The sequence below is a fragment of the Eubalaena glacialis genome, chromosome 6 (genome assembly GCF_028564815.1).
Source record: "Eubalaena glacialis isolate mEubGla1 chromosome 6, mEubGla1.1.hap2.+ XY, whole genome shotgun sequence".
Classification (NCBI taxonomy): domain Eukaryota; kingdom Metazoa; phylum Chordata; class Mammalia; order Artiodactyla; family Balaenidae; genus Eubalaena; species Eubalaena glacialis.
In genome coordinates this window covers 117,759,681-117,785,267 of record NC_083721.1, presented here as the reverse complement: position 1 = coordinate 117,785,267, position 25,587 = coordinate 117,759,681, and the positions used below count along the sequence as shown (strand labels likewise).

General features: G+C 36.8%; 1 protein-coding gene across 1 annotated transcript in view; it reads left to right on the top strand.

The window, feature by feature from the left end:
- Positions 1-25,587, top strand: part of MED12L (mediator complex subunit 12L) — a 315,582-nt gene that overhangs the window by 243,539 nt on the left and 46,456 nt on the right. The window contains exons 17-30 of the mRNA XM_061193546.1: positions 1,900-2,018; positions 2,695-2,838; positions 3,707-3,870; positions 7,523-7,654; positions 11,840-12,067; positions 12,806-12,947; positions 14,582-14,702; positions 15,089-15,190; positions 15,925-16,038; positions 19,239-19,438; positions 22,413-22,601; positions 23,263-23,337; positions 23,454-23,644; positions 24,471-24,632. Of these exons, the coding sequence (XP_061049529.1) occupies positions 1,900-2,018; positions 2,695-2,838; positions 3,707-3,870; positions 7,523-7,654; positions 11,840-12,067; positions 12,806-12,947; positions 14,582-14,702; positions 15,089-15,190; positions 15,925-16,038; positions 19,239-19,438; positions 22,413-22,601; positions 23,263-23,337; positions 23,454-23,644; positions 24,471-24,632 (2,083 nt within the window). The remainder of the gene's footprint in view (positions 1-1,899; positions 2,019-2,694; positions 2,839-3,706; positions 3,871-7,522; positions 7,655-11,839; positions 12,068-12,805; positions 12,948-14,581; positions 14,703-15,088; positions 15,191-15,924; positions 16,039-19,238; positions 19,439-22,412; positions 22,602-23,262; positions 23,338-23,453; positions 23,645-24,470; positions 24,633-25,587) is intronic.

The window sequence follows — 25,587 nt, the reverse complement described above, 5'->3', positions numbered from 1 at the left end:
TTAATGTAGACAAACCAAAAAAAGAGGTATTTGTGAGTTCTCGTGCTGGGTCCACGTCCTCCAGTCTGTTACTTTTCTTGGTTACAGACTTGGTTTTGTTCCCAGGAAGGACTGAATAAATATGTTAACTTCACTTCCAAAGCTCATGGTACCCAAGAGTATTGGTGTAAGTTTTCAGCCTTGGACTAATGATGTTAGTAAATGAAAAATTCAAAACTTGGGTATTTTATACATGCTCATGACATGCAAACAGCTGTATTGAAGGCAAAATGCCACTTGTACCTTTGAGAATAGATGTTGAAAAACAAGTAGGTTTCATGAACTTCTTTCTTATTATTTGTGTGACATTTGGTGATATTTGACAAAAGTGACACACAGTCTTGTACCTTATGTTACTCAGCACCTTTTAATTCTAAGTTTGTTTGTTTTAGGAAACACAACAGCCTGGGTTTTTTGCTTGTCTTTTGCCTATCTATAAACCACAATTGCTTATTGTTGAAAGAGAAGTCTCCTTTCTTCTTGTTATTTTCTAAAACCATTACATTTGCCATTAGCAAAGCCTTTTGAGTTTAGTGAAATCGTTCTTGTATCTTTAATAGAAGAATCAGTAAAGTGAACTCTGTTCCCCAAATTAAACTTTCCCAAATAAGATGATGTGAGTTAGAGGGCTTTTTTCTCAGTAGCCTTTGACTGCTTAGAATCATAGTGTTGGAAATGGTCTTTCATGAGATCGTATAATCCAACATTTCCTTTTTGTTTTTAGATTTGTGTTTGTAAATACATATATTAAAAATATTTTAAAATAGGACCTAATTATTTCTGGATCTTATCCTTAGAGCTGTTAAGAGCAAGAGTCCCTTTGGAATAAGCAATGTTTATAGTATTTCTTATTGATATTTTCTTCAAACTTCTTTATGGTAAATTGATAAAGGTAACACTTCCATTAAGGTGGAGAGATTTAATTCCTTTCTACCCCTAAAAAAGTTAGGAATTGTGTAAATTTCCTTTTTTACATACTAAACTGTTTGGGAATCTCCTAAGAAGATGCCAGTGAAGTTTCCTATTATATCAATGTGAGCCTCGGTGATTTCCCCCCCCCCCCCATTCATTGTTGATATCGTATTTTAAAAGTCCGTGGGTAAGAAGCGTTTATAGAGGGACTTCTCATTAATAGCTAAAAGTTTAGGTATAGTACATAAATGAGAATTGTTTTTTTGTTTTTTGAGTTTTTTTGTAATTTTATGTATGTATGTATGTATGTACGTATGGCTGGGTTGGGTCTTCGTTGCTGTGCGTGGGCTTTCTCTAGTTGCGCCGAGTGGGGGCTACTCTTTGAGCTCAGTAGTTGTGGCTCGTGGACTCTAGCGCGCAGGCTCAGTAGTTGTGGTGCACGGGCTTAGTTGCTCCGCGGCATGTGGGATCTTCCTGGACCAGGGATCGAACCTGCATCCCCTGCACTGGCAGGCGGATTCTTAACCACTGCGCCACTAAGGAAGTCCCGAGAATTGTTAATTTTTAGAAAAAAAATAAAATTACCTCAACAATATGAATCAATCTCAGAAGCATAATTTTGAGTGAAAGATACCAGATGTAAAAAGTACGTATCATATGATTCCATTTGTATAAAGTTCCAAAGTGAGCAATACTAATCCAAGCCATTAGAGGTCAGGATCTTGGTTCTCTGAGGAGGGAGAAGTGACTGCAGGGAACCTGAGGGGGCTTCTGGAGTTTTGGTACGTGATTTTGTGATTTGAGTTTCATTACATAAATTTATTTTGTAGAAATTCAGTGAGTTTGTACAATTTTCCATTCGTATGTTATACTTCAATAAAAAGTATCCATTAAAGTCAAGAACTTCAATTAAATGGAAAATAATGTACCTACTGTGTGTTTATTTAGGTGGAGATGAGGGACAGAAAGCCAGGAAGAGCAAACAGGAGGCATTTCCAACACTGGAGACTGTGTTCACAAAACTTCAACTCCTTTCATATTTTGATCAACATCAAGTGACATCTCAGGTAGCCATTAAAGCTGTTTTATTACGCATTTGGGATATTTCCTTTTAAAATCTCTTTCATGCAATATATGTTTTTGGCTTTACTTGTTTTATAAATACACTTTTTAAACATATTTGGAAGCGTCTTAAACTATCAAGCAGTTCAGTTTTAAGTGTCAGGTTGCCTTCCTCAGAGGAATTAATTTTTATCATGGAAATATTTTTACCATATGATAATAATCAACACTATATAAAATAATCTATAATGCAGTACTTATTACATTTTAGTCCTACATTGCTATCGATAAGGGAGAAATCTGTTGATGACTGAAGAAAAATTACTATGCCATTGAGAAGAAACCAAATCTATTTTGTTTTACAAATCCATTGATAGTCAAATAAATGTCATCTGGAAATTAATTAGCATTTATTGTTGTTCTACCTTTAGGAGAGTTGGGTGTAGATCTTAATGACAACTCGGCTTATTTCTTCAAATTATTGTTGTTTTAAGGATATTATTGCATTTGTACATGGTTTTGTTTTCTGTAGAAATATGTTTCAACTTCTAAGTAGAATCACGTATAAATTCACATTTCTTACCTAAAAAATTGAAGAAATTTAATAAATAAAAATTATTTGGACTGTTGCTCTTATGATTACTTTCACTTTTTTTTTTTTTTTTTTTTTTTTTGGCACAGATCTCTAACAATGTGCTGGAACAAATCACAAGCTTTGCATCAGGAACATCGTACCATCTCCCATTGGCTCACCATATTCAGCTCATCTTTGATCTCATGGAGCCAGCACTGAATATCAATGGCCTCATTGACTTTGCAATACAGGTGTCAAAGGGATCCTGCTTCTCTCTTTTTTCAGAAGGCAAACCTACTAGGCATTGTACAGTTTAAAATGAGCCACCAGGTGCATTTTTGAAGAGTTGAAACATTCTGAGTCAACAGTATTCAACTAGCATTTTCAACTAGCATTTTAATTGCATCTGTGTTCGTAATTTTCAACTAAATAATTATAATTGGTGCTAAAATATAGTAATAGTCATTTTAAAACATGAGAGCTTTGAGGGTATTTCTTGTTTGTCTTTTGTTTTTTGCTTAGGGAAAGGTCAAAGTTTGTTTTCTATTTATAATAGAGTATATTTTAGGGAAGAGCAAAAAATATGAAACATTATTAATTTGTTCCACTATTTTTCTTAGACACATACTTGAGTTCATTTGTTATGTCACTAGTGAGTAGACATAAAACTTGGTTTCTTTGACTTATTCTATTGGAGGTGTTAGCTTTGTTAATAATAAGAAAATGATGATAAATAACTTCCATTTGTTGAAAAGGAGGGGAAAGTGGAAAAAAAGTCAGAGGTGGGGATGTTCTTCTCTGAAATTTTCCAGTCCAGAACTTTGGACCACCATAAAGTTTTGATAACTGTTTCAGTATTGGGTACCTCTTGATTGCATGGACCATGATGCCCAGACAGAAGGAAAATTCTATAATTTGATAAAGTATTAAAAATAAAAACCAGTGAATTCGTTGGGGTGCTGAGACTGTGGTTGTATATGTGCATGTTCCTGGGGCAGGACAAGGAAGGAGATCAAGTAGTTTTAGGATGACTCAATATATCCGTGGTTTGTAAAAATAAACGTCTTTCCTATTTGTTTTGGCAGCTACATTTTTCTTCGATCTTTTCTCCCATTGTAGCTCCTGAATGAACTGAGTGTTGTGGAAGCCGAACTGCTCCTGAAATCCTCCAGCCTGGCGGGAAGTTACACAACGGGACTGTGTGTCTGCATTGTGGCTGTTCTCAGGCGATACCACAGTTGTCTGATCCTGAATCCTGATCAGACGGCCCAGGTGTTTGAAGGGTTGGTATACCCTAGAATGTGTAATTTGTGATGAAATATGATAGTGGTTTTAAGAGAAAAATAGTACTGTTTGTTTCATAAAAAGGTATAACACAGTTATGCCAGGAAACGTTTATCGGGAAGGGGATAAAAGCATGAAAAGTCCGCCTGCCTGCCTGGCTACCTCACTCCCCCTAGGTGCTGTCATTTCTGCTACCCAGCATCCTGGCTTATTATGGATGGTGAATAAGTGACTGCTTCTTCGCTCATGTAATTTCAGTTTCTATTTGGAGAATCCAACGCCAAACAAGCTTTGCACATACATCATCTTATAGATTTACCTTTTCAATTTTATTTCTTTTATAAATTAAAGGAAATTTTTGATAAGGGTTAATCTAGAATAAATGACTTTTTTGATTCTTAGTCTTTTTTCGGTTTGTGTGAATTGTAGGCTAAGGTTTTCTCTACTACTGTTAGGGAAGTTGGGCCAAGTAATTACATCACCCCCATTAAATGAGGCTGAGGTTACTGGGACCAGAGAAGTATAATGAGCTGTCAGAAAACCTATTCTGAGCTCCTTTTTGTCCACTGCAGACTCCTTTCTCCAGAGCTTTATATATTTAAAAGAAAGGCAACCCTCCTGGGCCCAAAAGAAATGGGTTCACAGTGCCTTTTTTTGGTAATCTAGCACATGTAATCAACATGTACTCTATTCTAGAGTGGCATCCATTTAACAGCAGCTTTTTAGGAGAAGAGGAAAAGCTGCCACATTAATTCTACACACATAGATTTTTTTTTTAATTTGAATATATTTTTATAATCTTTATGGTCTCAAAGATGTTTCTGTAATAAACATGTAAATCAATAACCATAACCAAATTAAATCCAATTATTGTTACATTCAGTTTGTAAAAGAGGCTGTCTCTTAATTATATGTGCTTTTCTTTAACTGCATTTCCTAAGATGAAATATTTTTACTTTGTAATCTTGGGGGAGAAATACATTCTTTTTTTTTTATTATTAAAAAAATTTTTCTTTTAACATCTTTATTGGAGTATAATTGCTTTAAAATGTTGAGTGAGTTTCTGGTGTATAACAAAGTGAATCAGCTATATGTATACACGTATCCCCATATCCCCTCCCTCTTGCATCTCCCTCCCACCCTCCCTATCCCACCCCTCTAGGTGGTCACAAAGCACCGAGCTGATCTCCCTGTGCTATGCGGCTGCTTCCCACTAGCTATCTATTTTACATTTGGTAGTGTATATATGTCCATGCCACTCTCTCACTTCGTCCCAGCTTACCCTTCCCCCTCCCCGTGTCCTCAAGTCCATTCTCTAGGTCTGCGTCTTTATACCTGTCCTGCCCCTAGGTTCATCAGAACCATTTTTTTCTTGACTTCAGCTTTTAGCCTTAAGTAGCATTTATGCCCTTAAACTTTTGCTAACATTGAGCTTGATTTAAGTTTATTATTTCTGTGCCTCTTCTCTGTTTACACCCTTCCTCACCTAACAAATATTATCTTATCACTTGAAGGCACCTCATTTAATATTTTCCTAATCTTTCCTTCTATCTTGTCTCTCCTATTCTTGGTTCTTTCTTCAATTTTTTCTCTGAGATCAGAAGTTAGCAAACTTTTTTCTGTATAGAGCCAGATAGTAAATATTTTAGCTTTTGTGGACCATAAGCTTTCTCTTCATATGAGAGCATAGCCACAGATAATATACACTTAGATTATTACTAAGTGACATCTGAAACATCCCTGATATTTTTAAATGTAAGGAAATGACCATCTTAGAATCCAGGAAATATAGAACTATTTTATAGCCCTCAACTGCCCTGTAGGGTTGAATAATTAGTACCATTTTATAAGTCAAGAAACAGAAACTCAGGCCTGTTAAATGGAGTGGTAGGTGAAGTGATGTACCCAACATCAGATAGCTAATAAATCTCCCAGATTGCTAAAAGTCTTTCTAACTAGGAGCTCATTCATGCTGTTTGATTTATACCATACTTTTTAAAACTGTGTATGGAACCATCTCTAGTTGGTCATGAAATGAATATAATAGGTTTTCACAAGTATTTTTTTGTTTTTGTTTGTTATTTTGGAATTTATTTCATTATCATTTATTTTGACATTTTAAATTTGTGTTCTATTAAATGTTCATAAAATCATATTTGATATTCATTTTATTATATTTGTTCTTTATCATGTATAGTAAGGATAAGTATTTTCCCCAAAATTATTATTTTGGGTTTTTTTCTTTTTCTTTTTCTCTTTTTTTGCACTTATATGAATAAACATATTGGATCTCAATGTAAAATGTTTTTCTTACCTCGAGCAAGTGAAAAAATTATTGAGGAAACAAACACTCAATATTTACTGCGATACAGTAAATGCCTAGCAAACTTTCAATAAATGTTTACTTTAATCACAAAATAATTCTTTGCTTTTCAGGGTATACCTGGAATTTTTTGGTTTATATAGGTAACAACTGACCGAATCATCTACTTTTCTTCTTAACTGTGGGACAATTTTGCTATAATTGACAGCCTTTATCAGTTGCCTGCATCTGCTGATGTCAGTTCACAGGGCTTGGGATGCTACATGGCTATTTCTTTGCATGGTTTCCTCGGTCCCACCTCTGATATTTGTGACTCCAGTGTCCTTCTCAGCCTTGACATGCTAGGCTCCCTCCCGTCCCCTAAACAGTGGAGAGGGCTCCAGACTGGGGTTCTGGAGACCTAAGTTCTCTTTTTGGATCTGCTGTGAAGTAGCTCTTTGCCTTGTGGGCAAGCTACGTCACCTTCCTGAGCCTCAGAGCCCTCTTTGTGAAATGAGGAAGGTGAATCAGATGATTTCTAAAGCCCTTTTCAGCTTTAATAATCTGAGTCATCTGTGACACCGTTGTAGTAGTACCGAACCCTGTAACAGAATGCAAGGTGACAGTGGAATCAGACTCACAGATAGGTGGATGGACCACTAGTGTTTACTTCTGTGTGGTACGAACTTTTGTTTTATATGAATTGGGGCCCACAGGCCATCTTTCTGATCTGGGGAATTGGAGTAGTAGTGGTACTTCTGAACTGCAAGTCTTATGGAGAATGTCACTAAAAAAGAAGGGGTTTTAAATTCTTATTAAGAGAAACTAAAATAAATTTGTTTCTAGTTTGGAAAAACAAGGAGAACGTGACCTCAAACCATGAATTCTTCGAGTTCATGCCAGAACCAGCTCATGGTCTTGAAAATAGATTTCCCAGACTTACTGATATGAAGAAATTGCCCTTTTACATAGTGGACATGGGGCCCTTTGCAAATGTCCGGAATTTGTCAGTTTTCTTACTGATGAGAGATTCTCTGCTACAACGTTTGTGTCCTAGTCACAGCAACTTTATTGGTGGATTCCTCCCTACATATCTTCTGTACGGAGGAATTTCTTTCATTTCTTAATGTTAATGGCATTTCTGAAGTTTTAAAAAAATATTTAGTGTTTCAATATAATAGAAAATTGATATTTTATGCAGTTATTTACTTGGTATAATGATTAGTGTTAACAATCTGGTATCTTTTTTCTTACTTGAGTAATACATGGACACATTCTCACTCTAAAAGATCCAAGCGGTAACATATATTAGCAAAGTGTCTCATTTCTTCATATATTTTTCTCCTCAGATTGTGTGGTGTGGTAAAGCATGTGGTGAACCCCTCAGAATGTTCTTCCCCAGAAAGATGCATCTTAGCCTACCTCTACGATCTCTATGTGTCATGTAGCCACCTCAGAAGTAAATTTGGAGACCTCTTCAGGTGGGTAGAAGAAAGTCAAAAGAATAGGAATAGGATTGTGCCTATATTTGTTTGTGTACCAAATTGTCATCCTTTTGAATAATGAAAGTTAATCCTAATTATATCTGCCAGAATTCCTATTGAATTATCTTTCATTGTAGCTGTAACCTCCTATTCCAAATCACTATGCATGTTTAGCTCTGATTGCAGTTTTTATATAAGAGAAAACGTTCTGTATTTTGCAGTTGCTGTTACCTCCCTTGGAACATTGTCTCCCCACTGTTTGCATACCTACTTTCTCCCTGCGTTTGCTTCTCTGACTCCTTGAACTTCCTACTTCACAGAGCATCTCTGACTCCCCGTCATTCTCTGCATCTTAGCACTTGTACCCGCGACAGGTAGACAGGTGCTGGAGACTCTGTACTTCCGTAATGGTGTTTGAGGAAGTTTAGATGATTAACTGTAAGTTGGGGGAGGGAAGGGGGCAGTAATAGCTGGCAGAATAAATTTGGAATCTGGAAGCAGGCAAGGAAAGAATAGTCAATTACAGTTTTCTTTGCTCTCTTGTATCTTGCATCCAGCTTGTTCGTAAATCCTATGAACTCTGCCTTCCAGGTACATCTAGAATCTGACCACTCTTCATTGCTTGGCAACTACCACCGTGCTCCTCTCTTGGTTGGACCATCGTAGTGTCCTTCTAACTCGTTTCTCTGCTTGCACCCTTGACTCTCTTAAGTGTATTCTCAACATGTCTTCAAAAGTTATCCTTTAGAAACTAGAATAACTTGAAGTTTTCCAGTGGCTTCTCATATCTACTCAGAATAGAATTCAAAGTCCTTACCTAGCCTTTAGGATCTACTGGATGCAGTCCTGTCTTCTACCACTTTCTCTCTGTCCATTCTAATCACATGGACCTCCGTATTGGTCTCCCAACACTCTAAGCACACTCCCACCTTGGGGCTTTTGCACTTGCTGTCACCTCTCTCGTGATGCTCCCTCACACAGTTCGTTCAGGGCTCTATCTCCCTGACCACCCCACTGGAAATAGCCCCTCCCCCCGGTCTCCGTCATTCTCTGAACTTTAGCACTTTGCCCCTCCCCATTTCATACATTATGTATTTATTTATGGTCTGGCTCCTTTCTAGAATGTAAGCTTCAAGAGAGCAGAAACTTTCTCTAGTTTCTTCATTGCTCTATCCCAGTACCTTGAAGAGTGTCTGGCTTATAGTAGGCACTGCAAAAAAAAAAAAAAAAAAAAAAAAATCTGCTTAAAGAATGATATATACCAAATCAAAAACCATGATATTTTTAATGGTATTGATAGGGAAAAATGTGAAAGTATGTTCTTTATGAAATGAATTAGGTTTCAAAATAATCCCTTATGGAATGTCTGAGTGGGTCTTAGGAACCATCTTTGCACAGAAACGTTGTAATAATAATACCCCGTATTCTTCTATTACTTTACAGAGCGCTTTCAGTTTCAGGTTACAGTTTTCAGAGAGCTTTCTCATACAAGACTCAGTTCTTGGGACAGCCGTGTACATTTCCCAAGGAAGCCACAGTTGGGTATATTTGACCTCTAATGCTCCTGCAGCGTGGTGAAGCATGTTAAATGAGTTAATTCAAGTAATGCACACTGGCTGTGTGGAGATTTAGGAGACCAGCCATGAACTGAGGGGCTACTTAGCATCAGCACCATGGCGCTTCACAAGGGGTTACCCGTCTAAAGTTTCCTGGATTAAGCCCTGGAAGAGAACTGCGTTTCTCTCAGGAAACCTTAAAGTCAGGCATTATTTGTAGCTTGGGATTACGAAAAATGGTCAAACAGAAGCTAGATACGCAGAGACTTCTGTTTGTATCTAATAAACCAGTTTTAATGATTAGATCAGAAACATCATCTATAAAGTTGTGTAAGAATCATATTTGGAGAAAATAGAGCACTAGTCATGTCTGCTTCTGATTGAGCTGCTGCTTTGTGCCAGGCACTATGGCGGGTTATTTCCATCAAGATCTTTAATCCTCCCAACAACCCCAGGAAGTAGAAATGATTTTTCCTATCAGCAAATGACTGTTCCTCATTATAAGTTAATAAATGATAAAGCCTGGATTTGAACATAAGTCATTTTGGCCTCAAGGTGTGTGTTGCTTTCATTACTCTATCAGGTTTTTCTTATACATGCAGTTTCAGAAGGAAAATGTCTGAGTTTCTGTTTGTTTGGTTTTGGTTTGGGGTTTTTTAAACTCCATATACACCTGCAACAGAGAGTGCTAAGAATTTGAGAGTGACCTAGATGGCAGCTAACATTTCACTAAAACCTAGAGCTCATCTGGAAAGAGTGTAATAAGTGAAATATGAAGCCTAGAAATGAAGGGACACGAGACTTCACCATGAACCACAGAGTTCAGAAAAACTGCCAGAGGAGGTAGGAGGGCATCAACTTGAGAGAAGTCTCTATACTAATCGAAAAGTGAGGCTGACTCTTATAAAAATTAAGAAAGAAAAGCAGAATTCTTTTGGTTTCTAAAGACAGGGGTAGATTGTTAGAATTAAATGGTAAGTTGAATAAAAAGAGATACTGCTTTGCTATTTGCAGAACTCTGTTTCCTTAAAGACTCAGAGTATTGGGAGGTGGAGGAAACCAGGGACCTGGTATTCGGGAGGGAACCGGCAGAGAGCAAAATTTGTTTTTGTTTCATTTTTAGTGGGAAAGTGAAACAAATTAAGAACTATTGCTAAGTGAGAATATATGCAGCCTGGCAGGGTTAAGACAGGGAAAAGGGAGATTTTTTTAAAAACTGGGGACTGTATAATTCTGTCATTTTGAATAGGTCATGACTTCAGATTGCAAACTTGTATCCTTCAGCAACCCCTGACAAGTTTTTATATAAGTTGTATGCCAAGAAAAAGAGTGTAGAAGATTGTACTTGCTGCCATTTAGTGGGTGGCTTTAGTCCTCTCTCTTGGCCCAGTGCTTCCCACGCATATTTGGTACTTAGTTTTCCCTGGGACTACTTTTTAAGCATACAGATTCAGTACACCTGCGGTGAGACCCAGGAGTCTTTTATTTTTAACAAATGCCCCAGAGGTGATTCTGAAGGAGGAAGTCTAAAGTCACATTTTGGTAAACACTGAACTGAACAATCTCAGTTTTCTTAAAGCAGTTGTCAATGTTAACAGCTTAGGGTGAAGAGTCTGTATGTCTTTTCATTTTTGAGGAAATCATTCCTGGCTACTGTTTACGTAGGCGCATAAGACTAGGACATGTGTCGCCTTGATCACAAATAAATTTGCTGCCAAAACTTAATCTAAAAGGAAAAGAGTCTCTGCTGCTTAAAAGAGCTCTTGAATAGAGAAGGTGAATTGTGGCTTATGGATTTGTTATCCACAGCAAGTGGGCAAGAATAGCGAAGTGTACATGGAATCTGAGCTTTGAAATCAGGTCATCCTTCAGCCTCATCTGCAGAGCAGGATTAGAGGGGATGCTTTCTAATTCCCTTTATAAATTTATAATATTCTGCATTTTCTTCAGATGTAACTCTGAATGTGGTAGACCTGGCTCTTAAAAAACTCTAGATACTGCTGAGAAGTACAGTGTGATAAATATTTAGGAACAATGTAATAGTTTCTGTACTCTCATAGAATGTATGTATTCCCCATATCCCCCTACTAGAATTTAAGCTTCTTGAAGGCAGGAAGTGAGCCTCTCTTTCTCAGCTGTACCATGGTGCCCAGAGTAGCCGTGGCACATGAACCCCCCTGGATACTCTGTACCGAGAGGAATCGCTTTACAGGATGAATGATTAGGACTAAAACACCGAGTTGTTCCTGATGTGTAATCCAATCCATTTTTATTATTCTTAAGTAATAGCACTTTCCAACCACTGTTCAGAGACAGTTGTTGGAAGCCATAGTAGATTATTTTTTAAAGCATGTAAAATATAGAAAAGACTTAGAAAATAATTAAGATTAGTACCCAGATGTCTTATTCTTGTTTTGTTCTTCCACCCATTCAGTAACTATTGAACTAGCACATTCCAAGCACTGTGTCCAGTGCCGATTATTAGGAAGTTGGAATCAAGAACCCATAAATGCGAACCTTCTCTAGGAATACATTACAGCTGCCATTTAATCTGTCCTTAAATGAAATACCTTTCTAGTTATTTTAGTTTTGTTTTGTCTTTTAACTCTTCTTCTTGTAACCTCAGTAGTGCCTGTTCAAAAGTAAAGCAAACCATATATAATAATGTGATTCCTGCAAATTCTAACTTGCGATGGGATCCAGACTTCATGATGGATTTTATTGAGAATCCCTCAGCCCGTAGCATCAACTACTCAATGCTGGGCAAGATCCTTAGTGACAATGCGGCCAATCGCTACAGCTTCGTCTGCAACACACTCATGAATGTATGTATGGGCCATCAGGATGCTGGAAGGTGAGCTGGGATTCACGATTAACCCCACAGTTGTTGCATGGCTGCTCCTTTGAAATTAAGGGCTTTAATAATTGCCTAAGCAGACATTTGGCTTTTGTTTGTTTGTTTTTAAATCTTATTTTATTCCTGAATTTACCTCTGCTCTATTCCATGATTTTCTGAGCCTGGCTTATTGATCTGGTGTGAGAGGCTCTAGATATAATCTGTAAGTTATCTGATACGTTTTCAAAAACATATATAACAAAAATACAAATGAAAAAGACACAGATTTTGAAAACACTGGATTTAGACCGACCTTTTAATTTTTTTGATGCCCTTAAAAATGTGAATTTATAGGTCAGATTTGTTCACAGAACTAAAAATATGTTAATTGACATCTATACTGGTTATTGTTTGTTGCTCAACAGCATTAAATATTGGCTTGCTCAAAAAGTTCATTCGGTGTCAAGTAAAGATAAAAGATACATTTTTCATTTTCTCCCAGAACTTTATTGAACAACGTATTCATTAACTGAATGAACTTTTTGGCCAAACCAATAGAAACCATTTGAAGACATTTCCTTTCCCTTCTGCTCCAGGTTCTACTAGGTTATTTGACAAGTGGATTTTTATTATATCCTTGAATCTAAGAAATGAATGCCATGTTTGATGATATTGAAATTATGTGTTCATCAAGTTTATCATATGTCAGTGTTTCTCTTTTGTTACTTTCTTCTATATTCTTTTTCTTCTTTCTAGGATTAATGACATAGCCAATTTCTCCTCCGAGCTGACGGCCTGTTGCACTATTCTCAGTTCAGAATGGCTGGGAGTCCTGAAGGCTCTTTGTTGTTCTTCAAACCACGTCTGGGGGTTTAATGATGTACTTTGCACTGTAGATGTAAGTTTTCTTTTTCATTTAAAAACTCAACTGTGCAATTAAATATTTAGTTAGTAATTTTTTTTAGTTGACTCAACTATTAACTGAAATATTGTAAATTATTTTTTCTTTCTCTCCCTGAAAGCAATAAACCAGAGTGTGGTTGCCAAGAATAAAGAAAGAGAAAAAAATCAAAATAAAATAGACAGCCTAATCTAGAGTGGAGATGCCAAGAGCTTCCTTGTTGTTAGCTGAGATTTCTTCTGTATGGTCTCCTCAGAGTGGTTTGTTCATAGTTTTTACCAAGTGCCTTGGGTTCCTCATGGCATAGGACGTAACTTAACTAAAGCAGTTGACATTCTGAAGACAACCAGTTTGTTTTCTTAGAATGAAAGAAAACATCTAAGAGTATAGGTTCTGTTGTGTGGGATCAGGACATCCAGGCTCAGATTCAGAGGGGTGTCCAGTCTTTCTTAGTGATTGTGTCTGGAAGCTTATGAAGCGACATCCTTCATGGATCACAGATATCCTCAGATATCATATTGCATCCGTGGTGTGTGAATTTCTTAAAAATCCATCTGGATTCTTTATTTCTGCTTATCACTTCTTGCAGTAATTTGTATTGCATATTAGTATATCTCATGTATAGAAGAACTTTATACATTTTAAAAACTGGCTCCCCGTTGAAGGTTTATTTCCTAGTTCTGGTATCTGAAGACCAGGTGGACAATCCTACTCCATTCTGTGGGCACCTAAGATGTAAAACTCATATCTGTGACCTGCTCTTCCAGACAGAAAAAGACCCAAATTTTTATCTTTAACGGAGTTCCTTAATCTCTCGGTTGTTTTTTGTTTCACTTTACCTCTGCTTGTTCCTTCATTTGTAAAGTTGGAATTAATAATAGTATGAACCTCACAGTGGTGTGCCCTTAAATGAGGTGATCTTTGTAAATCTCTAACCATAGTCACTGGCATATAGGACAACTTAATGTGGAGGCTGCTATTACAGCTGTTTTTCTTATTATTTTCTGTCAAAGTCTTGTGAGGTCTGTAAAAGGTAGAGGTTTCCACTCTGAATGAATTAATTTTCCTCCTCTTTCTCCTCTTTCATTCTCTGTCTCACTCACCTCCACTCTTTCTTCTTTAAATTTAGGAGTCGGGTGAGAATTTTCAAAGTTGTTTTTAAAACTGATTTAATTATATTACAAAATCGTTATTGGTTATTCCCAAAAGGAACTCTAAAACATTAATAAGGCTTGTTTTTCAATTAGGGGAACCTCCTTGTTTTCTGTTGCTTCCTAATGGTCTTACCATGCAATGCTAGATTATACTGCATTCTGCTTAGAAGGCTTATTTATGCTGCATCTTTTAGGGATTTCTTGATTTTGCTGTTTTATTGTTTTGTTTTTCAGTTACATGTACTCAAGCTAAAGCTTAGTATCTTCTTAAAGCATTGGGGGTGTGGGTAGACCTCATTCTTTGTCTTATAAAGTAGAAGGAGGCCTAGAGGGTAATAATTATAAATCATTTCACTCTACCGGTTCATTTTGGGATTTGACATCTTATTCGTATTGCCTACATTCTCTTAGATATTAATCTTAGATGTTACTTAAAAGGGTGTTAGGTATTAAAACGTGTCAATGTTTTTCTTGAAGGTGAGTGACCTTTCATTCCATGATTCATTAGCTACTTTCATTGCTATTCTGATAGCACGACAGTGTTTCTCCCTGGAGGACGTCGTGCAGCACGTCGCTCTTCCCTCTCTCCTAGCCGCAGGTAAGGCTGCACCCAAGAACAGCGTTGGTTATTTCATTGTTGTCTTGGTGCAGTGGTTTCTAACTATTAAAAGGCAGTGAAAAAGACAGAATTTAAGGGAACATGCATTGGGCAGTGATATGGCATCAAGGTAGAGATGGTAGAATTTATAATAGTCATTGCAAACAAAGTCACATGGATCCCAATGGAAGAGGTTGGAAACGACACTTTCAGTACTTGTTTTTAAGGAAGGATTCAGGTTTCTCAGAAAAGCATAGACAGTGTCTTACTTTTTACCGTAAGCGGCATTTATTTAAATTATTCCAGAAAATTTAGCATAATAGAAATGTGGAAGACATGTTCTTGAATATGTTAGAAAACTTGCTTTTAAAATCCCTCTCTCCTAGCTTGTGGGGATGCAGACGCGGAGCCTGGGGCGAGAATGACATGCCGACTCCTACTTCATCTCTTCCGAGCTCCCCAGGCCTGCCTATTACCTCAAGCAACCGGTGAGCTGACAGCTGAAATATCTCTGATGACGCTTTCATTTGGAGCCATATGCTTAAATTGACCAAGTAGGCTGTCCATTCTGTAATTTCCTTCCTGATTTTGGTGGGCTTGCTTTGAGGCGATGAAGGCATGGGGTATGGCCATTGAGAGGGCTGTCAGCACCTTTCATGTATGTAATATCAGGAAGTATTGAGAAACTCACATCAAGAGTTAATAAACAATAAAAATACCTCTTCTCCTCAGCCAAGCCAAGCTGGTGGGCAGCATGACCCTCCAACAAACTGTGTGTGTTGCTTATGAAACACACCATAGCAGCTTAGGGCAATGGTGATGCATTTATTCTTTTACTAAGGTGAAAGGAATAAGGTAAGAATTCTAAGGGTGTTACTGCATTCTGTTCCTAAAGATCATTTCTGCGTGTGTGTGTGTGTGTGTGTGTGTGTGTGTGTGTGTGTGTGTGAGACAGTCAGCAGAAGTGGATAAAATTCCTCCTAACTTTTTTGATACATCTCTCTAAAGAGCAACACCATTGTCTTAATATTTAAAAAGAAAAGGTTAAGTAAGGAGTACTGGCAGTGTTTCTTAGTGAATCCATGAAGCATCAATTAAAGCTAGCTAATAGCAATTAAGCGCCCACAGTCTGACAATGAAAGGCCCTGCTGACTGTAAATGGTTACAAAAGATGGTTAATGATGGTGATGAGACTATTAAAGGTTTGTTGTTTTCCTCATAGGCAAACCTTTTCCCGGAATAAGATCGTCCTGTGATAGACACCTCTTAGCCGCTGCTCACAACAGCATTGAAGTGGGAGCGGTGTTTGCTGTCTTAAAAGCAATTATGATGCTTGGTAAGACTATCCTGGCACTCAGCTTGGTTAATCACCAGAAACTGAGACAAAATAATTTGTATTCAGGTTTAACTCTAATTAATATTATTAGAAACATATTTTTGTTTGTTTGTTCTCCTGGAAAAATTAGTTGGCATTTTCCAAGTTCATGTTCAGTCAGACTCTGAGGAGTCTGTCCCTTATCTACAGTTTTGGGGGAATTTAAATATAATACTTTTTTTGTGGCATTTTAACTGCACGATGTCTCATTCTGATGTAATATAGATCCTTAGACCCACAGGGTTGTTTTGACTTCATTTGTTGGCAGAAGTCACACTTTGTGATGGACACAGTTGATTTGGTAATCTATCTAAAGGTTTAAATTTCATATTATTTTCTAGGACTAGAACACCAGAAAATCTGGGTTTTAATCTTAGTTATTCTGCTTCCATTGTGACCCTAGACAAGTTTATGTCCATCTGCCTTAGTTTTTTCATGAATGAGGTGATAACTGCAATGATATTGATACTGTTGATAAATCAATATTGGATATCACACATTTGTTTTCATTTAATTTGTAATGTCCAAGACATCCTTATATCTTTATTGATATGTATTCTCCAGGAGTAGTAGTATTGTCTTCTCTGTTCATTTACAGTGCAATACCTTAAGACATTTTTATCCTATAAATCATTTAGGATTTGAAAGATTAGGAAGTCTTGAATTCACACTGCCTAATTTCAACTTTGGGCACCCTCTTATGTTCTTGACTAAACAAAAGTTGTCTCTAATGTTCCAAGGGAGCTTCCTTTGACTGGAACTAAAATTACTGAGTGGATAGGAATTGTTTTAGATGAGTCTTAAACATGTTTTAGAATATACCCTGACCCTTTATACTCCTGCTTGAGAAGTGTTATTTGGTGATGATGAGGAAGCATAACAGGGTTTTCATAAAACAAACTACTAAAAGTTCGCCTTAACACACACACACACACACACACACACACACATACATTCCTTTTGCAATGCCCATGGGTTTTGTAGTAGAAAGTGAAAGGTAGAACCACACGGAGGGCCACACCCTCTCCTCTGAGCTTGTAATATTGTACAGCCAACATTAAATGCTCATTTCAGTCAGATTTCTCTACTCTGCTTACGTTTGAAAGGAAAGCTGGCTGGTCAATTCTATTTAATAAATACATGTACGTACCATGAAGTCAGGGACTCACATTTTTGCTGTGGTATCTCTAATGCCCATGAGAGGAACTAAATAGTAGGTTTTCCATACACTAATGTTGGAAGTGTGAATGCATAAGCGATAGACATTTTAATGGCAGAAACCAAGACGCGTCCCATCTAGACATTATCCCCTTGATTTGTAGGACTGGTCTAATCCCAAGTACAATTTGCCAACCTCTTTAAATATCCAGATAACCATATTTTAATCTCAATGCATAATCACCTGTTTATTTTTCTTTGATTGCCTTTCCTTGACCTTTTTGATTGGCCCCAGTTCTTGGTAGATTTTACAGCTTCCTAAGCAATGGAGGGTTCTTCAGGTCTGAGAAGTCAGGATCAGGCTAGTTGAATGTCAGCAGACCCTTGGACCAGGCAGTCCCTGAACACTGTGTTTGTTCTATTGTCTCTACCATTACAGAAGGTTCTGGCACAGCCTTCCAGACCTTCTCTGTCATCCTAACATCTAAACTGAATGAGGATCTCCTAGACTAGGACTGGCAGAGGTGTTTGTTTCTTTGTTTTGTTTTTGCAGTTTTATCTACCTCACCATGTCGTTCTCAATGTTCTCTCAAGTCCTATCCACTAGGATCTATTCTGAGTTAGGGAGATAGGGTAGTTTTATAGAATTTGGTTTCTAATTTCTGTAGTAGTTTACCTCAAGGTGTGGAAATAGTTGTTTATAACACCTAAGGTTGGAAAAAGCATGCTAAATGTTGGTACATGTAGAATTTGGTCTTTGTTTCAGCTCCTGAAGAGCTCTGTTGAATTAAATAAACGTCTGTGAGTGGAGTGAACTTGGTGCTTTTTGTATGAGTATTTGAATGAGAAATATATAATACGTGATAAGATATTGATGAGTTGAAATGTATTATTTATTCCTCCCCTCCACTTACGATTTTATAAGCAAATATTTCACTAAGCAATTCTGATTTTCTGAAATTTTTTCAGCAGAGTCAAAACTTTTTCTTGGTTGACCTGTGGGTTTTAAAAGGCTTTTTGCACTGACCCGGCCTTGGTTTCACTTACAGTGAAGCAGTGAGGGCCTCATCTAAACTCATTTGTTGGTTCCAGGAATTTTTCCTGTTCAACGCTTATGATCCTGTGGGTAAACAGGCAAGAGTTTGGAGGCTCTGTTGTCATTTGGCAATCTTTATTACCAAATTATATTAATTTCTCACTTTTAAAATATGACAGTTACTTGTCTTTCATGGCTAGAGAAGATTTCTTATTTCCAGCTATCCAACCATTCTGCTCAGTTCCCCTCCCCGGCCCCAGAACTTTGTAATGAGGAAAACACTTTCCTGAGCTTCGTTTTATTGAGTGTATTAGAGGTTGATCAGGTGAGGTTTTCTAATTTGGATGTTTACAGAGAGGAAAGTGAAAGACATGGGTTATTCAATGAATGCCCTGTTTTCCAGGGCTTCCTTAGTATGCATTGCCCTTTTCCATTCCCAGGGAAATAAATCTCTCTTGTCAAGAAGTTGCTAGTAAGGTGGGCTAAGGCAAAACTTTTCTCTTGACCTATGGATAGAAAATAAGTCATTGTAAGAGAAGAAATGGAAAAGGGACATCTAGAAGGGTGAGTAACCCATTTTTTCCTTGTCTATAAGTCAAATGAATTTGAATACGTTCATGCTTGAAATATCGGTGAAATCAATGTTCTGTGATTATTAAGTGTGATTCATAATGGCCTTTCCAAGTTTGGTGAAAGCATACTTAATTCTGTAAATGAAATAAAGAATGACTCTTGAACATGTTTTTTTTTGTTTGTTTGGTTGGTTTTTTTCCCATGTCTGATGAAACTTCTCAGGGTTCTAGCATTTACTCTCTCAATCCCTTCTCTCTATTGCTGAACAACTGACTATGCAATGATGATCCCATTCATATATCTTAAATCCCTGAATGCTTGCCTCATTTATTTCCCAAATATTTGGCAATATTTTGAACGTCTATGATTTTGCTTTTGTGATTCTGTTATTTAGGAGATGCCAAAATTGGCAGTAACAATGTCAGCTCTTTAAAGAATGACGACTTCACCATGAGGGGTTTACGACGTGATGGGAATGCTGATGATATCTGGACTGCCTCACAAAATTCAAAATCCTGTGGGAAAAGCATTTCCATAGAAACTGCCAATTTAAGAGAATATGCTAGATATGTACTGAGGACTATCTGTCAACAGGTATTCTTCAGATTTAATTTGCCTTTAGCTTTGAGTATGTAACTGTTCTTTGGAGAGAAATGCCCAATATTGTAGGAAACTTGTAAATATGTGGTCCTCTTTTTCCTGCTAACTGTATTTTGAAATAATTTCAAATTTGCTGAAAAGTTGTTAATAATTATAAAGAACTCTAGTATGCCCTTTATACGGATTCAGTAATTTTTTACATTTTACCACATTTGCTTCATAATTCTATTTGTGTGTGTGAATGTGGCCTCGTATACTTTTTAATTTTTTTCTTTTTACTGAACCATTTGCGAGTAGATGGCATACATTATTCTTCTTTACTTTTTAATATTTCAGCATTTATTAACATAACCAAAATACAGTTATCAAAAGTAAGGAAATTTAGCATTGGTACGGTAATTTTTTCTCACCTATAGGCCACATTCCAGTTTTGTCAATTGTCCCAATATTGGCTTTGTCTGAAGTTTCCTGTAGATTAGCTTTAGATTATGCTTTCCTGGCCAGGATACTGTAGAAGTATGTTATGTTCTTCTCAGGTAATCACATCTGAAGGCACATGAGGTTCATTTGCACCGCATTGGAGATGTTAATTTTGATCAAGTTGTCTCCATTGTATGGTTTTTTGATTTTTCTATTGTATAGTTATTACTTTTTCCCTTGCAGTTAATAAACAATTTTGGGGAGACACTCTGAGACAGTGCAAGTTTTCTGTTCCTCATCAAACTCCCCCACCTCACATACAGCATCCATTTTGATCCTTGTCCCCACCAGTCTTTACTACCATGGTTGCAAAATGGCTTTTCCCAACTCTTCCACTCCCTCCACATTTATCAGTTTGCATTCTACTCTGGGAAGAGCCTACCCTTTTCCTCCCTCCCTCCCTTCCTTCCACTCATTCATTTTTTGTTTTCATATAGGTTATAATATACTGTCCTCAGTTATTTTCATGTTCAAATTATCCCACATTTGTCCAGTGTGAATCAGTCTTTTCATGCTGGCTCTTGTGTTATTTTGACACGTCTCTCTCTCTCTTTTATTTTTTAAATAACAAGTATTTTCGTACTTTCTGACCTATCTTATACTTTCCCTGCCCCAGACCTGGAATTACTCATTCCTTCATGGAACCCTGGTTCCATTTAGTAGAGGATGGTATTTAGAAACCAAGATCCGAGCACTATGTGTGCTTATTGCTATGTGCAATGTGTGTTCATTGCTTCTAGGCCCTTTCAGCAGACAGATCTAGGGGGAAAAAAAATCCATGTACATAAATGTGTGTGTGTATAATCATGAGTTTATACCGATACCTCCAATTCCAATCAAACACAAATTTTTGTTTGCATTCCCTCATTCCATATTAATACCGCCTTCTTCCACAGTAAGAACCCTGGCTACCAATAACATCAACCATTTACTCATTGGTTGAATTCTACAAAACACCTGAAATAGTTTCAGAATTACTACACCTATACCACTATGAAAAACGAGCCTACTAAAAGGAGTTGAGGATTTGTTTGTAGCTCTTTTTCCCTAAGTGTTTACAGTATTATGTTAAAAAGTTATTTGACCTTTCTCTTTCAGTGTGGATATGTTATTCACTTGAAATAGAGTTGATTTCATTTGGTTTTGTTTGTGTTCAGTTTACATTTCTTTTTCTACCCTAGCTCTGTCTTTTAGAGTAACATACTTCCAAAGGTCAAGAGCAGTAGTGTGTATTCAGAGAGATGTACATCTCCCTCCCTCATCTTTTCTACCCTGGGTTCCTCCCTGCCCTAGGTGATCAATTTCATTATTTCTGGTTTTTCTCTCCATTTTTTATTAAATTCTCCTTCCTTCTATAAAAAGGCCTACCATATATACTCTTTTTCACTTTGCTATAGATATAATGTTGACAGGGTCATGTTTTTCTTAAGGTATACTGTAACCATGGTAAAAGTTAGTTATTAGTCATATAAATGTTGAGAGTGTACTGAGCTGTGCATTGGTTTCTGTGGGTACACATTGGAGTCACCTGGAGAGTTTAAAAAAAATTTTGATGCTTAAAAAATTGCTGATGTCTGGGTAGCATTACCTGAGATTGATTTAATTGCTCTGATATGGGGCCTGGGTTTGGAAGTTTAACAAACTCCCCAGGTGATTTTAATGGACAGCCAGCATTGAGCCACTGATGAAGTGGTTAAGAAACAGGTTTCATCAGAAACATATCTGGGTTCAAATTTGGCTCTAGTACTTCTGTTGATTTCTTACCCCATTTAGTACAAGAATTTGCCTTTGAAAAAATGATGAAGAAAAGCTGTTTAAAAGAAGTTTAATTTGGTGGAAACTCCCCAGAGGTCAATTAGCCATATGCATCAATAGCCTTAAATTTTTGCTATCCTCCTTGACCCAGCAATTGCACTTCTATGAAATTATCCTAAGAAAATAATTGTACAGAGAATAGATGTGCACAAATATTTATTTACAATGGTAACATTATTCATAATGATATCAAAAAGGAAGACAATTTTCTAAATGTTATACTATGTCCTATCTATTCAGTGGAATATATTATAGTGCATTCCATAAAAATGAGGAATACATATTATAATATAGAGTCACTACTGTTATATAGCAAGTTAAAAAAAATGATTACAAAACATTACTTAGAGCGAGGCCTTATTGTCCAACTGAAAACATATACCAGTATTTTCTTTATTTAGCTTTTTCTTCCCCCGCTTTATTTTTTGCATATTTCTTTTTTTACATTCCTTTTTAAAAATTTTCTGTAACCAAGATTCTACTTTGTATATTTAAGAAGTCAAAATACTAGAAAATTTGCTTGTAAGCCTTTTCCCTCCCACTTTTTCCATCTAATATTTTTTAAATTGGAAGATTCCCGTCCGCTTTCTATTGGGCACCATGAGTTTAGTACATATTACGTATACATATTGAAAGTCTCTGCCTGTCAATATAACTGCCGCATTATTTTTAGGAATGGGTAGGAGAACATTGCTTAAAAGAACCTGAAAGATTATGCACAGACAAAGAACTTATTTTGGACCCTGTGCTCTCAAATATGCAAGCACAGAAATTATTGCAGCTGATCTGTTATCCTCATGGCATTAAAGAATGTACAGAGGGGGACAACCTACAAAGACAGCACATTAAACGCATTCTTCAGGTGAGCGATAATAGTGTAAAGACTGTGTTTTTGTCATTTGACACATTCTTTGTGCTTATAGCAAGAGTTACTGCACCTCTTTTTTTTTTTTTTTTGTCATTGCTAAGTAATTCTTAACTTCAATTAATTCTATTTTTGGGATTTGAAAAATTGGGATTTTTTATTCCCCCAATTTTCTGTTTTGTGTAATTGCCACACTTTATTGCTGGATAGTACAGATACTGCAAATTGTGTATAACCATTATATAAATATTGATATGTTAAGTCAGTACTGTGTTTACATGAGAAATAAGCTTTGTAGAGGGACTGTCTTAAGTATATTATTAAAAAAATATCGAAATCATTTTTTTATGTGGTTGGTTAGATAGATTTTGGGAGAGGAAATGTTTGTCTTATTCATTTACAGTGCCTAGCTGAGTAAGGCACATTATTTTAATGTTCCTATTTATTTCTTTGTGTCTATAATGAGCATATGTAATAGTAATGTAATATGTAATATGTAATTACATATGTAATATGTAATGGAAGCCTTTTGATTCATATAAATCCCTCTATTGTGTGTGATCATTCCTCTGTTTCTTGAGAAAGAGAATAGTGCAAGGAATTATTATATTTTAAAACATGTTCAATATTCTTAATGTGTTAACTCCATTTTCCCCAGAATCTTGAGCAGTGGACACTAAGGCAGTCCTGGCTGGAACTTCAGTTAATGATAAAACAGTGCTTGAAGGACCCTGTGAGTATATATTGAAAGCGTGTATGTGTATAAAATTTTATGAAAAGCAAAACCACGCTGGTGTTTGAGGATAAAGTAAAACACATGCGTGCTGGTTTTCTCACGTCTAACTCCAGGGCTCTGGTTCGGTGGCTGAAATGAACAACCTACTGGACAATATTGCCAAGGCAACAATAGAGGTATTCCAGCAGTCGGCCGACCTGAACAATAGCTCTTCTAATTCGGGTATGGGCCTCTTCAACCCAAACGGGATTGGAAGTACCGATACGAGTAGCACAAGACAGAATGGAATAAAGACATTTCTAAGGTATTTTCTTCTGTAGTTTTATGAGGCTATCCTTAATTTTTCACATGTAACCGTGCCTTTTATTCTCATAATGCAGTTATTTTTTTCATAAAGCTGCAGGATTGTGAAGAAAATAATTACTTGTAAGTGTCCGTTATCGTTATTTAATATGTTAAAGGGCCATGCTGCTGGGGTGGGTGATATCTTAGTGTTCTAAATATCAGGTTGAGCAAGCCCCGACTCCTTGGAACCACAGATGACATTCAGGACAGAAGAATTTCTCTAGTGTCCCCTGAGGCTGCTCTATTCCATGGTATTCCTAATATGTTTATTCCTAATAAACACTCTTTCTGCCATCTTTATTAATTGGCAGTTTTGCTCAAATGATAATCACAAAAGGCAGATAGACTTGTATTTCATCATTTAGGTGTAGAGTATAACTAGTGAATTTTGAACCTTTAAAAATTGGTTATTTACATGCTTAAACATAATCAGAACATGTCATATTTTAACCATGACAGAAAAGTGTATCGCTTGTTAGACAAAAGGACTGTTACTGCTCAGAGAGCCAGAATCATAGAAAAACACTTTTCTAGACTTAAAAAAAAGTTTAGTTATAGTATCCTCTCAGAACCCCACCTTTTATTGCTTTCCATAAGCACGACTGAAAAGTGTGGGCAAATGTCTGGTATTTGGCAAGAAGAAAGATAAGTATAGGAGTAAAAGGGGGAATGTTAGAATAATCTGTGTCTTGTGCATAAAAGTTATGCTCTGGAGTTTCTATTAGAACCATGAGAGCAGAGAAAAAGGGTGCCTCCTTGGGTATAACATCTTCTTCTGATTTTAGTTCCTCTGAACGCAGGGGCGTGTGGCTGGTAGCCCCCCTAATTGCTAGGCTGCCGACTTCTGTGCAGGGAAGAGTGTTGAAAGCTGCTGGGGAGGAGCTGGAGAAGGGACAGCACTTGGGTTCTTCTTCAAAAAAGGAAAGAGACAGACAAAAACAGAAAAGGTACGGCTGGAAGATGTGTTTCTATGTGAGAATTTAAAGAACAGTCGAGAAAATCCAATATTCTACAGATGTACATGCTCATTGTACTCAGAGCCCATTGAAATTTCACCTTTATATGGAATTGAGAATATTCTGTTAGGCAAATCTCTGTTCCGCAAAGATCCCAGATTATAATATTTAGTACACTAGCTCTCAATTCTGCCTGTGTACTCTAATCACTGCTACACTATTAAAAATACTGACTTCAGACCTGCTGAATCAAATCTGGATATCCACTTGGTCCCTGTATTCAATAGCTTTTTTGTTGTTGTTGTTTTTCTTGTTATTTAGGTACTTATGCTTAAATTTCATAGAATAATTTATGATTCTGTCATGCTGGACCCTGAAATAGTTACTAATCTTTTTAACATTTAGGACTCTTGTTCTAGACTAGATATTAACTTATAAGCCTCCAAGTTGAATGTTTTTTAAACTTTATGCCCTAGAAAAGGTTTCAAGTAATTTTATTGGAAAACTGACCATGTTGCTGAGAAAGAACATAAGCACACTCTAATGTGAAACCATGACGAATTTAGTGCCCCGGGAGTAAAAGGAAATTCCTAACATTGAAAAACAAAAATTCTGAACATACAGGTTTCTTGCCCCCCTAATCAGTAATATTTTTTAGTAGCTGCCATTTACTGAGCCCTTATGAAATGCCAACCTCTGTATAAAACTCATTATACACATACGTGAAAATCTCACAGCAATCATATGTGATAGGTGCTCTCATTATATCCTTTTTAAAAGATGAAGAAACAGAGGCACTGAAAGGTTAAGTAAATTGCTCAAAGACACACAGCTAAGGAGGTGTAAAGCCAGGTGGTCTGGCCTCTGAGTCTGTGCTCTCCTTTCTTAACTGAAGTATTGATACCTTTTGGTGTTGACCTAGCTTTGCGTGTATGCTGTTTGGTTG